Below are 15,027 nucleotides of genomic sequence, written 5' to 3'. Positions count from 1 at the left end.
TTCAAATTTGTTCCCCTTACTTATTTCACATTTTGAATGACAAAGATGCAAGCAAAAAAGGATCTACCTTCTCAATGACACATTTCACCCACTGTGGCATGGCTTCTAAGTTCACATGCCATACATTGCAAGACTCTTGAACAGCAGCCGAAGGCTGTGATGTCTGTTAAAAAAAAAAAGAATTATTGTATTAACATTCATCATGTATGTAAGCTTTTTTTTTGTTTCAATATAGTCAGAAGTCAGCTTTCCAAATCCAGTAAATATTTTATTAACAAATGATAAAACTCAAAGATATTGCTGCATTCTTTAAGCTAAAATTCAGATAGATACTGTCAATAATTCTCTGTTTCTGAATCTAAGGATATTGGACAGACTCCACTGTGGAGATGGAGCCATTTGCAGGTGGCTGTGTTTTGTTTACAAGAACAGAAGATATGCAATTGCTGATCTTACAAGTATATTTGGAAATTTATTTCAGAAGCACTATTAGCTGGCACAATTTTCCAGTAAAGACAGGAAAATTTAAGTTCTAGTTTATATGAAGACTGTGGTCAGTACTGCACAAATGTGCCACAAATAGTTTTAAATTCATTTTCTAATGCTTGTTAGAATAACTAGCAGAGAAATCAGGCACTCCTGGCAACATCTGAGTTTTTACTGCAATGATGTGACCAACTGAAGAGAAACCAAAATCTAAAAACCTGTAGCATTTCACTAATTGATACTAAAACAAAAACAATTATCTAACTACCTTTCAGCACAGAAGTTATACAAGGGTAATTAAATCTTTTAATATGGTTTACAGTGTCAGTAAAGTTATAAAGATGGCTACAAGTATAAGAAAACTGGTGAGCGTTAAAGTCTTAAAATCAGTTGTTTAAAATTTATGAATATGGAAAATAATTGGCTCCTATGTTATGAAACTCATGGGAGTAAAAGTTTCATTATGCTGAAAACTGGAAGTGAGGCTATACAGAGAAGACAGAAGCTTTTAGAAATTCTCCAAGCAATGATAGCAGACAGACAGATCCATTTGCCAGGTCTACGCTATCGTCTTCCTCCCACCTGTGCAGAGTGCCTGTACTTCAATTGGGAAATTCTGATTTAAAGTGTTTATACTGCATTCATAACTTTAACATTTGGGTTTAAGATTTGTTCTAAGATTTTTCTCTTTCATCCATATTTCAGCTATGTCTTTGAGGTCTAAAATTCATCACGAAAAGTCGACATACTGAAAACATTATTCTTCTCATCACAGTACAATCTTTGCTACTCAGTGTCTTAGGAAGTAGAGTTAAATTACGTGGGTTTTTTTTTATCTGCTATCTACATAATTGGAGAAGAAGCTACTTCAGTTTTGCGCACAATGATGGCGGATTTCCACTGTCAGTTAAAAGCTCCATTACAGGGCATGGACAAAGATATCTCCCTCTTTTCACTACCTTTTTTCCCTGAAAAGCATTGACGTTTCCACACCACCCCCCAAAAAAACCACGTCAAACCATGCACAAAATAAAAACTCAAGTATAAAGCATAAAAAAACATTCTAGAACCCCAAGCTCTGTAAACCAAGTGATTAAAATGCCATTTATTAATAATACTAATTATATCAGGATCTTAAAAAACAGTAACCTGTACTGGTTATACTCTTCTCCAGTGCCAAAAAGAATGTTGTTGCATTTCTAGTGTATTAATTAGAAACATCAATAGTTTCCCCTCTATTTGTTTTTTTTTTTTGCTTTTATTCAAGACCATAGGATGTAAGCACAGTCATCTTGGCATATTTGGAAAGACTCTAACTCTTTTTGATAACTAACTGTCATTAAGAAGCAGCAGGAAATATTCTGTCATTGGTTTATTCTGTATGATTATGTTTCTGTTTATTTTAATAAAGATGATGTAAATTACTAAGTGGTATTTTAGCCTGGCAGAACATCCTCCCACTCAGGGCAGGCTAATTTTCTGAACTATTCTTGTGCACACACTATCCCTCACTTTTTCAAAATGAAGAGGAAAAGTTTCTGATGTAGGAATATTTGACACACAATTAACTACTGCAGTGGAATTTAGCAGCAGTATTTAAAACACACTTTAGAAACAGAGTAAAACCAAAAATGACTGCATTAAAACTGTCAAAAACAGAATGCATTTTTATATGAAAAATGGTAACACTATATACTCTACACAAGCTAGTAGTCAAATGTATCACAAATACCAGCTTTCATATGGCAGAACACAAAGGTGATCACTGGCTCCTTGGCTTCACTAGCATTACTGTTCACATTACTCTCTATGGAATTGGCCGTATTTTAGTACTTATCTCCATGGGAGATGAATTACTAAGTGAGGGCAAGTCTAATACCTCTCCTTTATTTAAAATCAATCACACTGGAAAAAGTTAAAAACTCCCTCCAGATGCTATACTTACTGTGGATGGTTCTTTTCCATGACATTTTGCAAGGCAAACAGAATTTGCTATATATTTTCTACATCTCCAGCAACGTAGAACATCAATCCCCTGGTTACTCATTTCAACTTGTGATTCTTCAGCTCTGTATGTCTATCTGTAAAGACCATAAAACATAAAATTCAGTCACCTGTTGAAACCACACGTTCTCCTCTTGCAAGGAAAGTCCCTCACTAGTCTCTTCTCTGTAGAAGAGACTAATACTTTATTTACAAACATTCTCTAACCTTGTATTGCATGCCACCCAGAGATTTTAAATAGCAAAGCAAACTTTTTTTTTTCACTGCCAGGTGGCCTAGAGAACAAGAAAGCAACAACAAAACAAATTAAAAAAATAAACCAAATTCCTCATGTTTAGGCAAAAGACAAGAGAACTCCAGTCTTCCCAGAACATGTCCATAGAAATAAGTCATTGCTATCCTACACATTAAATACACACACATACATATATGTGATGCCACATAACAAAAACGAATGCTGACATAAAACCACAAAAGACAAAGACTGTTTTCTCAATGAGGCCCTAGAGGCTTGCTCCCTTTAATTATTTTGTGTGGGAGGATTGGTAGTACTGGTGCCTTAGAACTTTTCGCAGACCTGAATCGACCTCCTTGGAAAACAGAGACCTAAACTGAGACAAACAGAGGACAAGACAAGTATTTTCCTCTCTTTGTGCCTTGCTGTGTTCTGATGTCTGTCTGGTCTTCTTTAATTTATTTCCTAAGCCTTTCCTTTTCACTGTGCTTTCTCCAAAGGTCCTCCAGCTCTTCTTTCTATTTGCTTCCGTTCCTACCTTCTTGTGCTAGTTACATGAAAAAAGTAAGATAATCTTTTAAATCTACACACTCAACTCAAGCACTATGCTAGGGGTTATGCCTACTCACAGCGCTAAAGTGACAGTGCTTACTGTCAGGAAACCTTGGGCACAAAACTTAAAACCAGTGTTAAAAGAATCTCTGTTCTTCCACAGTCCAAACATCTGAATTTGCAATTATTTCAACAATTTAATTTTTATTTAGTTTTCAATAACTAAAGAAACTCTGAGGTCCTCAATACAGGCTGTCTGAAGAACAGTTTGGCTTATTGAGCCAATGCAGACTTTCACATTTTCCCCATTTCTGCCTTTCCCTTTCCTGCCTTGTTCTCTGAATTAACCAAAGACTACGAAACAGACACACAGAGGTTATTGATTATTTTTCATTTATATCTGAGGTCTTCTTTCAGCAGATTTCCTGCTTTTTCTAGATATGTAAACAGTCTGAAATACATTTTGACAAGGAAGAACAGAAACAATGTGTGCATACATTAGACTTCTAGCTCAAGTGTACATGCAGCTTTTAATAGCCAGATCCACGGTAAGCTTACAAAGTGAAATTAAGGCAAATATTAAATCTTTTCTTGCAATGTCACAATAAATTAAAATGAATTTTTGTTAAAATTCCATTAATGTATTTTAACATAAGATAGCCAAGGAAGAGATAACGGAAGAGACACTTAGACAAAAGGCAGAATTTGCACTGCAAACTTGTCTTGTTTGTGACAAAAATGTGATGATTCAAATGCCTTGACATAAGCAGAATCTCTCTCAACTTTTTTATTAACCTTGCTATGTCAATGCTGCTCCTTTCTGTACCAGACACGTTTTGAAAGTGGGATGTATAATGATGCTAGACCTTTCTATGAACAACTGTAAAAAAAAAAAAAAAAAAAAAAAAAGGTAAATTCAGGCTGTAAAAGATTTTTACAAGCAGTGTGCATCACTTTGCTGTGATAAATGCAGCATTAGACTTCACAGGGTATTGAAAGAATGATTACCAGTTATGAATTTGTTTGCATCGCACAAACACCTTAAAGCTGTTCTAACTAATTTATTCTTCACAATTTCATAACACACTTCTAGAATGAATTTAATCTTACAACAGCTCAGTGAGAAACCAAATCTACGACCAACCAGGAAGGACCGAAAGACTTTTTGCATAAGGCTAGCTCAGACATGCTTTTCAGGTACAGCCATATCCACACCTACTAAAATACATTCTTGAAACACACTACGGTTAGTGATATACATCTTGCACATCTTATATGCTGTATCTGTGTATTCAAATGGTATACATTTAACCTCTGTATACATTCTGTTCCCCTTATGCTAATTGTTATAGAAAAAGCTGTTTTGCTATCTGTTGAACAGCTGCTTCACTTGAGGCTGATGATCCTTACTGGAGCAGGGTATAAAACAATTGGTGATAAACTTCTGAACCAACAGGTAAAGGACTGATGGATAAATGCACTTGCTATATGTAAAAGACAAAAGTTCAAGTCATGCAAACAAAGGCTGTCTAAGGATCACTGGCATCTGAAGTAATGTAAACATCCCCCTCACCTGAACAATATCTAGCAAGCAGTTTCACTGCAAAATAAAAGCTCTTTTTTTTTTTATTTATACACTTCAAAGGTTTCCTCTTAGTTCTGCATATACCTTTCATTTAAAAATACACTTTCATAAGAGAAGTTAATGTATAATATGTAATACACATAATAACTCGCACAGCACAGTTTGTATTTTGTGTAACCAAGACTGCTGATAGTGAACTACACGGAAAAAAAACACTTCAAAGTGCAAATACTTTTTAAGGCTATATTACAGTAGGTTGAAGTGTTCTTCTGGTCTAGCAGAATTCAAAATTCAATTCTGTTAAAATTCTGCATGTATGTGCCTTTTGTGGTTCTTACAGAGGACAGAAGAAATGCTACAAATGCACACTAACACATTGCAGAGGTTTCTACATCTGTCATGCTAGAAACAGCATATTAGACATTTCTAATTTGTCACATAAGCATTCATTTTTATTTTGATTTGCACATAACTTCAACTGGAACTCAAATAAAAGCATATAAAGACAAGATTTTAAAGTGTTTTTATCATTAAATGCAATTTAACCATAGTGTGCTGGATGTATTTTAGTAAGTTCTTATTTGTCTTATTTTGCATCTAAAACTATTAAAAGACATCTTGTTCCCACCTTGCTTTGTCTTTCAGCAAAAAATGCCAACATAAAGATTCCAGTTTGGCAGTCAGAAACTAGATACTGTGACTCTCAGCGGGCCTTTTTAGCTTGGCACTGGGCCATGTTTGTTATGGCTACACTGCTTTCAGACCAGCTGCTTTGTGTGAGCTCATGTTTCCCTCCAAAATAGCATGTAGACATATCTGAGTGTTAAAAAGCCTATGCTCCTCTGTGGCTCTTGTTTTATGTCCTTCAATGTTCTTCTACGATTCACTCCCAGAAAAGCCAGCAGCAGAGGGTCCTAAGAGTTCCTTCTCAAGTGAAGATTCTCAGTTCCCTTTCTTGAAAACCATTTGTCTAACCTTCTCTTACAGATCTTGACAGAGTCTTGACAGCGATTTCACAGCCTTTCCAAACTTACCTTCTTATCTTCTATTATTTTAACATTTCCTAAACATCCAACCTGAATTTTCTTGCAATTTCCCTTATTTGCTGTGAATACAGAGAACAAAATGGCTCCTTTTCCTCTGTGCAAGAACATTTTACAATTTTAAACACTTATTATATATTAGCTCCCCTTCAAACTTACCTTTGGGCTAAATAAATCCAGTTCTTTCCCTCTTTCCTCACAGATCACGCTTTCTTGATCTCCAACTGTCACTGCTATTTTGTGAACTCTTTCAAATGGGTCAGCTATTCTTGCACAGCAGCGTAGAATAAAAATATTACAAGTAAAGAACTAAACACAAAAACCTACATTTCTGTTGAAAACCTGGTCTAGAACTTCTTTTCAGCTTGCCCCTCACCTCCAAATGCATAAAAACAAGATAATGAGTACAGGAGGACAAGTGCTTCTCAATGCCTTTTTGTTAAAAAGTCACCTATTTATGATCCCTTCAGAACACTGCGGCCATGAAGATTACAATAATAATAAGGTTGCAGCAAGAAATTAGGGCACAGGGACTTCAGCATTAGTTACTGGGAGTCCTGAAAAAATATTAGATGAGTGGTAGCTTTGAAAGAGGATGACAGAAAGAAGCTAGATGAGCTGTCCTAGCCAACAAGTGTCCCTACCAGAAGTTCCTGTTCCCAGAAAGGGATGAACCGAACTGACACTTTGCTGGACAAAGAAACAATAATGGAAGGCATTCAGGTACACATAAAAACTTGCTGCTAGCTTCTCAGTATTTTTCCTTAAAGAGGCACTTTAAAAGGCATACATAACCAGTGTTTCTCAATAAAGTAGCACTTAGATGGGAAGACAGAAAATATAAAGAACTGCCTCCATGCTGCCGGAGAAGCAAAGCAGCAAGATGTGTGAAGAGCTGTGCCGTCTGCTCCTGTGCTAGCTCCTGCTCGATCGCGAACTGCTCTTCCAGTTCAACCGCTGTTGTGAGACCAGCTTCCGTACCACGGACCACGGGCTGATGAGAGAGGGCGGCCGGCGTGCGATACTCTTCCTCTTGTAGCAAGAGTAGCCCATGGAATTAAAAAGCAGCTAACATAAAAACGGGAAAGAATGTTACTTGCAACATGTGAGTTAACTTGCTACAAATCCTACGAGTCAACAGGTTTACCAGATACAGCAAGGGAACGCGGAGTGTTTAAACTGCTTTGACAGGGTTCAGACCTAACAGGTCTACGGAAGAGCGCGGATCGGCGCGTAATCTCCGTCTTACCCCACATCCCGCAAACCCGTACTGCCTGTTTCACGCTCTTGCACGTACGAACACTAGCTGTTGCACAAAATAAAGGACTAAACAAGGGAATAGGAAAACGGTGCCCACGTCCCAGCGTAACACGAGCTCCGGCCCGCAACCCCTTAGGCAGCACGGCCGCAGCAGCCGCCCCCGGCCGCCCCGCCGGTGCCCGGACACCTCCTGCGCCCGCCCGGGCCCAGCCGCCGGGCACCGACGAGCCCGGCGGCCGCCCCCAGAGCACCGCAGGGAGGGCTGGGCTGGAAGCCGGCGGGCTGCCGCGGCGCTTCGGGTGCTGACAGGCGGCAGCGGCGCCGGCACCGCTAAGTTAACTCTGAGAAGTCGGGACGGTCGCCGCCGAGCGCCGCAGGCGCCAGGCTCGCCCCCGCCCCGCCCCGGGTCCAGGCAGGTGTCCGTACCTCGGCGCTCACCCCACGCCCCCAGCGCCCCGCGGGCTCCCAGCCCAGGGCCCGGCCCGGCCGAACGGGCGGCGGCGGTGCCCCCCGGCCCCGCTCAGCTTACCGGGCCGCGCTATGCCAGGCTGAGAGGAGGAGGAGGCGACGCCGCTGGGGCGAGCGGGCGGGCGGGGAAGGGGTTGCGCAGCAGCAGCTGCTGCTGCGGCGAACGGGAAGAGACGGGAGACAAACGGCGACGGAAAGCGCTCCGCTAGCGCGGCGCCGGCCCGGCCCGGCTGTGGAAGTCACACCGGGCCAGGGCAGTCCTCTCGGGCGGCTGCGGGAGGTCGGGCCCGCCGCCGGGTGCGGGGCCAGCCCTGCCGTCGCCGGGGAGAAGGGCAGCGGCCGCGGCAGCCTGCGCCGTGCCCAGGCCTGCGGGTGTCACGTCCTCTCGCCTCCTGACTGGCAGAGAGGGAGGCGGGGTGGGGTCAGCCCCGGCGGCGGCGCGGGTGGGGAGGCGCGGCAGTCAGTTACGGGGAGCCGAATGAAAACTTTTCAGTAAAAATTGGGAGAAAAAAATAAGTTTCCTCCAGGCCCAGAGAGCTTACAGTTAAAGAACGGCGCCAGGGACATCAGAGGGAGCAACAAGTGCGAGCAGGCAACCACGCACTGGGCAGGGTGTCAGCAGCAGCCGCTGACTATTTTGACAGGCAGCACGGGCAAAGAAGAAGTTTTAAATGAAATACGAGGGGAAGAAATGAAGTACACGTTTCAACCTTCCTAGGGAATTGCTTCAAATCATGGAGGGCTGTATGGGAGAAAAAGCAGGCATACCGCTCTGAAGGCTGTGGGCAACGCTGCGCAGCGCGCTGGGCCCCTCGCTGTTATACACGATATATTCCTGGGTAGTGAGTAAAAGCTGGTCAACTAGATGGGCTGTGTTTCCACCTCAGTCCTGTTTTGGCCTGATCAGGAGCTAACACGTGCTGACCATCTGCTCGTAGCTGCTCCGCTTGAAACGCAGGAAGGGACTGGAATTACTAGAGGAGTGTGAATGTAGGAAAGGCTGAAAGGTTGCTGAGGAAAAAAAAATAAAGAGTCTGCCCCCACTTTTTAGCCTGTGGAGGTGGTTTGAAACACTGAAACCTTATTTCACTGCTTCTCCTACATTTATGATATCTAATTTATGTGATTTTTCTTACATTGATTGTGGGTCAAGACAAGGATTTGTTATAAGTTGGGTATTTTAGATATTCTGAGATTCACAGTAAGATTTGGGGTCTCATGGATGCAGAAGTGCACTACCACCATTTATTTCCCAGTGTTCTCATTTACCTGATTTTTCCCTAATTATTGCTCTTTGCTACCCTGTTATTCTAACAGACTGCCTTGTAATGGTAGAATTAGTTAGTCTGTTTTTTCTTGGGAGAGGTCATAAGTTTATTCAGTTCCTGCTGTTTAGAATCCTATTCATCTGAAAAGTTTTCAAACAACAGTGTGATACAAATATTTTAAATAACAATATAACAATATTCATTCAGAAAGCCTTATGTTTTTCAGTAATTACAGCTAACTGAATTGCTTCATACTTAATAAAAATTAAAAATAAAATTTGCTAAGAAGTCTAAAAGTATCTTTTATATCCTTCAGAAGGGACATAAAAGAGTTTGGTTTATTTCAGTGGTGCTGTCATTCAAAGTTTCTGAACAGCTCTGCACAGTAATTTCTGTTTGGTGAAGTTTTAGCTTTTATAAGAGTCCAGCATCATCTTCTGTTTTACTGCTGTCTAAATTGAATAATTGCAAATATTTTTTTTATTCCTCTATTATATAGTTTAAGAAAGCAGTCTGAAATTAACTCCTTTTCTAGAATTATGAATTTAACTTTTTCAGTAGGAATTGGTAGAAAGCAGGGAAAGTGTGTTTCACTCACTAGTGCTGATACCTCCATGTAACAGGCTTGTTCTTAGGCTGAGATACAAATAAATTAGTTATCTTGTTAAACTGAAAATTATTTTTAGTGTATATGATCATTAAAACAGTTTAGCTTTTAAGCAGTGTATAAATGTATATATGCTTGATTTATTTAATCTTATTTCTTACAAATATTAAATAGATAGGAAGTAGGGAGAATAAGCAACTTGTCTGACTCCTGAAGAAAACAGTGTAATCTGTTTTTCTTTTTAGAAGACGCCCTAGGTTAAGGTATCTCATTCTTGAGAACAGATCAAAATATTAATTTTATAAGACTTACTTAAGTGGGCATGTACTGTAACAAGGTATTTTTGCATAAATAGTTATTTACACAGATTTTGCAGTACATTACATTCTTTTTTATTTTCTGTTAATGACATTCTGAACTCTTTTTAGCCCATTAAATTGCTGGAATTTATCAACAAAAAAAACTTGGTGTGGTGAGTTGACTCTGGCTGGACACCAGGTGGCCACCAAGCTGCTATCACTCCCCTCCTCAGCAGGACAGAGCAGAGAGAAAATAAGATGGAAAAACACTTGTGGGTCAAAATAAAGGCAGTTTAATAGAGTGAAAGCAAAGGCTATGTGTGGGAGCAAAGAAAAACAAAAGATCTTTTCTCTACTTCCCATCAGCAGGCGATGTCCAGCCACTTCCCGGGAAGTAGAGCTTCAGTACACATAGCGGTTGCTCTGGAAGACAAACTTAATAACAAATGCCACCCCTCCTCCTTTCTTTTAGCTTTTACTGCTGAGCAGATGTCATATGGTATGGCATATGCCTTTGGTCAGTTTGGGTCAGCTGTGCTTGCTATGTCCCCTCTCAAGATCTTGCCCACCCCCAGCCTGCAGATAAGGGGAGAATGTTGGAGAGACAGCCATGATGCACTGCTCAGCAGTAGCCTAAACACTGGTGTGTTATCAACACCTTTCTAGCTACCAGTACAAAGCACAGCATTATGAGAGTTGCTATGGGGAATATTAACTCCATCTCAGCCAGACCCAATACAATCTCCACCCCATATTCCATACCATTTGTGTCATGCTCAGGTCCCACGTAGTTTAATACATATATATATATATATCCTCTAACCATTCCATTGTATTTAATTCTCATTAGTGAAATCCCTTCTTACCAACACTTACAACTTAAACTACATACTTAAACCATCTTTATGCCCAACTTACAGATTTCTACATTCTCATTAACTACTATCCCCTGTCCTTTAACAGATAGATATTACTCTCCTATTCCATGGACTTCCTCCACTCCTGCACATGTTATAAGAACAGGCTATAACTTGGGCCCCATCTGTCAAGATGAGTGCTCAGGACAGGAGAAGCAGTATGTTTGATTGTTGGGTACCAACTCCAGCTTGATTTGGGTCATAATTGGACTCATCTTGTTCCTTGTGAAACTTGCTCTTCATTGGTTCAGGTAACTCCTGCTACATTGCTTCCTACAACATACAACTCACATCACAGGTTATTTTTCCCATGGGTATTTTTCCCGCAAAATTAAGTTTTGTCAAAGCACACACTGGGTCTCCCCATCCTTCTGCATTACCTACACCAGGTCCTTGAGCGAAGACAGTCCCTCAAATGGGTTTGCCTTTTCCCGTCGGAGGAGCAATCCACACCGCCTTCCCCAGCCACTTCCTTATGTGCACTACAGGGACCTTATATCCTCTTACAGTACGTAGAGGTTTTGTCTGGGTGGGACCAAGATGGTTAGCAAATCTTCTAGTGTTAACCAGCCAAATGGCTTCTGCTAAATTTGTATCCCAGTGCTTCTGTGCCCCATTGCCCAACACTCTTAACATAGTCTTTAGCAGTCCATTGTATCTCTCAGTCTTTCCAGAGGCTTGTGGGTGATAGGGGATGTAATACACCCACTCAATGCCTTGTTTCTTTGCCCAGGAGTTTATGAGGTTATTTTGGAAAAGAGTCCCATTTCCTGATTTGAATCTTTCTGGGGTACCACGTTGCCACAAAATTTGCCTTTCAAGGCCTAAGACGGTGTTTTGGGCAGTGGCATAGCCACTGGGGTATGTTTCTAGCCAGCCAACCACCATGGTGCGTTTTGGAGCTGACTGGCATTGGCTTTAGTGGACATAGGGGAAGCTTCTGGCAACTTCTTGTAGAAGCCACCCCTGTAGCCACTCCTGCTACCAAAACCTTGCCACACAAACCCAATACACCTGGTATATAATAAATCAATGGGCAATAACTTAATCTCTAAATTACTTTGGAGTTAGCTTTTTTATGTACATGTTCCAGTTTAACTTATGTAATTAAAATGTTCCATTATGAAAAACTTACTTGTCTTACACTCAGCGAATGATATCCTCATTCAGATATTGAGGACATAATTAATTTTGAGGTAATTTCTAGCTTTACCTTTTGGAAAATTATGTTATTTATTTATTCTGAGTTGAGAATTGTGGTCTGACAGATGCTATGTTGTGCTTGGTATTTGCAATTTAATGGCATAGCTTGGTATTTGCAATTTAATGGCATAACAAAAGCAAAACAGGGGACTTTGAAGCTTTATTTTTCTAACATGATGCTGTGTTCAAATACTCTTTGTTGTAGTCAAAGGAACCTCCTACACTCATGCCTGATTATGCATAATATTTTTACTATTACTGAAATATAATGCCTATTAACTCTCCTGCCAGATCTCACAGAGATCCAGAATTCCTTTGTAGTTGTATAGTAATCTAAAATATGTAATATAAAAAGATGCTACAGTAAACAATGTTTTAACTTTATTTATTTATCTGTTACCAGATTCTATGTAAGTTGTTACCTCACTACATTTACCTTGGAGCCCCTTTTGTAATCCTTGAACTTAAAATGGGTTACACCTGTTAAAATGACCATTTTAGTTGCTGAAACTAATACTGAACTGGAAACTCCCTCCTTTAGTGAGGTGACTCAGGGCAGCTATGTCCCTCATGGAGTCAGTGAAGAGTGACATTCCTTAAAGGGTGATTGTCTGTACCAGCACTGAGCAGGATCAGGGCAGCTATGTCCCTCATGGAGTCAGTGAAGAGTGACATTCCTTAAAGGGTGATTGTCTGTACCAGCACTGAGCAGGATGCTCAGATGGGGAGATCCTGGCCCCACAGGCAGAGCCTGGTCCTGGCTGGATGGGGAGTGCTTGGGAAGCGTCTGAGCCACGGGGTCCAGGAGGGTGTCCTTCCTGAGACACCTGGGCATTTCATCCTCCCCCACCCGGGATATTGAATGACCATGGCCTTGCTTCATTTTGTGACATGTGACGCCCACTGTGGCGCCAGCGAGGGGGAGCAGCTCCTTGTCCTCAGCTCTCCACAGCCTGCATCAAGCAAACATGGCTGTGAAGACAGAGTGGAGCTGCCCCATCTGCCACAACACTCAAGATGATGTAGCTTATGTGACCTCCTGTCTCCATCAGTTTGGTCTGGGACTCATTGTGCTGTGGGCAAAGGGGAAACCAAAGGGGAGTGCCTGCTTTGCGAGCAGGCTGTCAACACCATCATTTACTGTGATCAGAGGACAATTTTTTGGAGATGTTTGTTCAACACCCTCCATCAGTTGCTGGCCACATGGATGATCAGGGGGCTCTGGGGCCAGTGCTCAGGACTTAGGTGGCTGGCTTCCAGCCCAAGGTCTGGGCGGGCCTTTTCTGGGACTGCTCAGACATCATCAAGCCCCTTCTGCCTGGGCTAAACCAGGTGCTGTACAGGCCCCGCTGGTGCAAGGTGGCTGCGAGGTGGCTGCAGCACTGGCTACCATCATAGTAAATCTGTGGCACTATGGTCTGGAATGTCACTATCTGTGAAACCAGATAGTGACATTTATGTGCCAGCTCATCAATGTCACTGGAGATGGGTACAGTGAGATCCTCCAGCAGCTGGACCTCCTGGTCTCCTATGCTGCCTAGGAGGAGGAGGACAGCCCCATGGCCACTCCTGGCCCTGCTGCCTCCCAGGGAGCAGGAGGAGCCGGGGCAGGTGGTGGCATATCCCTCTGCTGCTGGCCAGGACAGGGACAGCTCACCTTGGTGGCCCTGGTGTCCCCCGAAGAGGATGGCCAGCAGCTTCCAGACCTGTTCAGCCCAAAAGAGGCCGTGCCTCTGGCAACACTAAAGTGCCCCAGAAACCAGTGAAACCAGTGCTGGGCCAGCAGCTGGGGCATGCACTGGCTCTCGAGGGGACTTGGAGGCACTTGTTAGTTATCTAATTATAAAAGAAGAAAATAAAACTATGAAAACATGGCCAGCAGGTCAAGGGAGGTGATTCTGTCCCTCTACTTCACTCTGGTGAGACTCTACCTGGAGTACTGTGTCCAGCTTTGGAGCACCCTACATAAGAAGGACCTGTTGGAGTGAGTCCAGAAGAGGGCCATAAAGATGATCAGAGGGCTGGAGCACCTCTCCTTTGAGGACAGGCTGAGAGAATTGAGGTTGTTTAGCCTTCTCTGGAGCAGAGAAGGCTCTGGGGAGACCTTATACCGGCCTTCCAATACCTAAAGGGGGCCTACAGGAAAGACAGGGAGAAACTCTTTAGCAGGGCGTGTTCTCATAGGACAAGGGGTAATGGTTTTAAAGTAAGAGTAAATTCAAACTTGATATAAGGAAATTTTTTACGATGAGTCTGGTGAAACGCTGAAACAGGTTGCCCAGAGAAGTGGTAGCTGCCCCATCCCTGGAAACATTCAAGGCCAGGTTGGATGGGGCTCTGAGCAACCTGATCTGATTGAAGATGTCCCTGCCTCTTGCAGGGGGGTTGGGCTGGATGACCTTTAAAGGTCCCTTCCAACTCAAACTATTCTATGATTCTATGAAAAAGTATGACCTGACATGTGAGAGGGAGACAGCTGGGACAGTGTGGAGAAGATGACTGACTTCCATTAAAGAGACGTAAAAAATTGCTTTTGAAGCAGCAGAATAGCAGAATATCATAGAAACATTAAGAAAGGTCACTTAGGCCAGTTGCTACTCAACCATTACCACAAACACTAAATTAGGCCAGTCATTGCTGACTAAGCAAATTCCCTTGCTAAGGGATTTCTGCATTTCTCGAGAAAACAGGAAAACCTTGGCTCTAAGGAAATTAATTCATATTTTTGCCTTTCAAGCATCACTTGTAATAGTGGAATAATTCTTCAGTATCAACGTGCAGCCTGGATGAGAAACAAATTTCCAGCAATTATCTCCCTTTTCCATAGCAGATCACTGTCAGTGTTGTTACTCTGTGGGCACCAGTGTGAGTCTCAGGCTTTTACAGGGTTGAAGACCAGATCTTTGTACATAACTGGCTTGCAATCTATGGCCGAGACACAACCAGGGAACCTAGTCAGAGTGGAGACTTGGGGAACTCCACTCACAAGGGGACAGAGGAAGCCAAGAAACTCTGAGAAGCAGCTGTGTAAACTGGGCAGCCCAGAGCCCTGCTGCACTGAGGTGGAGGCTGCAATGGGCACAGGGGTTACAGACCAAGC

At 42.2% G+C, this 15,027-nt stretch overlaps 1 protein-coding gene across 1 annotated transcript in view; it reads right to left on the bottom strand.

Moving 5' to 3' along the window:
• RNF180 (ring finger protein 180) overlaps positions 1–7,951 on the bottom strand; it is a 74,463-nt gene extending 66,512 nt beyond the window's left edge. Inside the window, exons 1-3 of the mRNA XM_086770614.1 lie at positions 7,695–7,951; positions 2,432–2,567; positions 68–163 (exon numbers count right to left, since the gene is read on the bottom strand). Of these exons, the coding sequence (XP_086626740.1) occupies positions 68–163; positions 2,432–2,533 (198 nt within the window). The 5' untranslated portion in view covers positions 2,534–2,567; positions 7,695–7,951. The remainder of the gene's footprint in view (positions 1–67; positions 164–2,431; positions 2,568–7,694) is intronic.
• Between the last annotated feature and the right edge of the window lie 7,076 nt (positions 7,952–15,027).

The sequence above is a fragment of the Chlamydotis macqueenii genome, chromosome Z (genome assembly GCF_036417535.1).
Source record: "Chlamydotis macqueenii isolate bChlMac1 chromosome Z, bChlMac1.mat, whole genome shotgun sequence".
Lineage (NCBI taxonomy): Eukaryota > Metazoa > Chordata > Aves > Otidiformes > Otididae > Chlamydotis > Chlamydotis macqueenii.
This window is presented reverse-complemented; position numbering and strand designations above follow the sequence as displayed.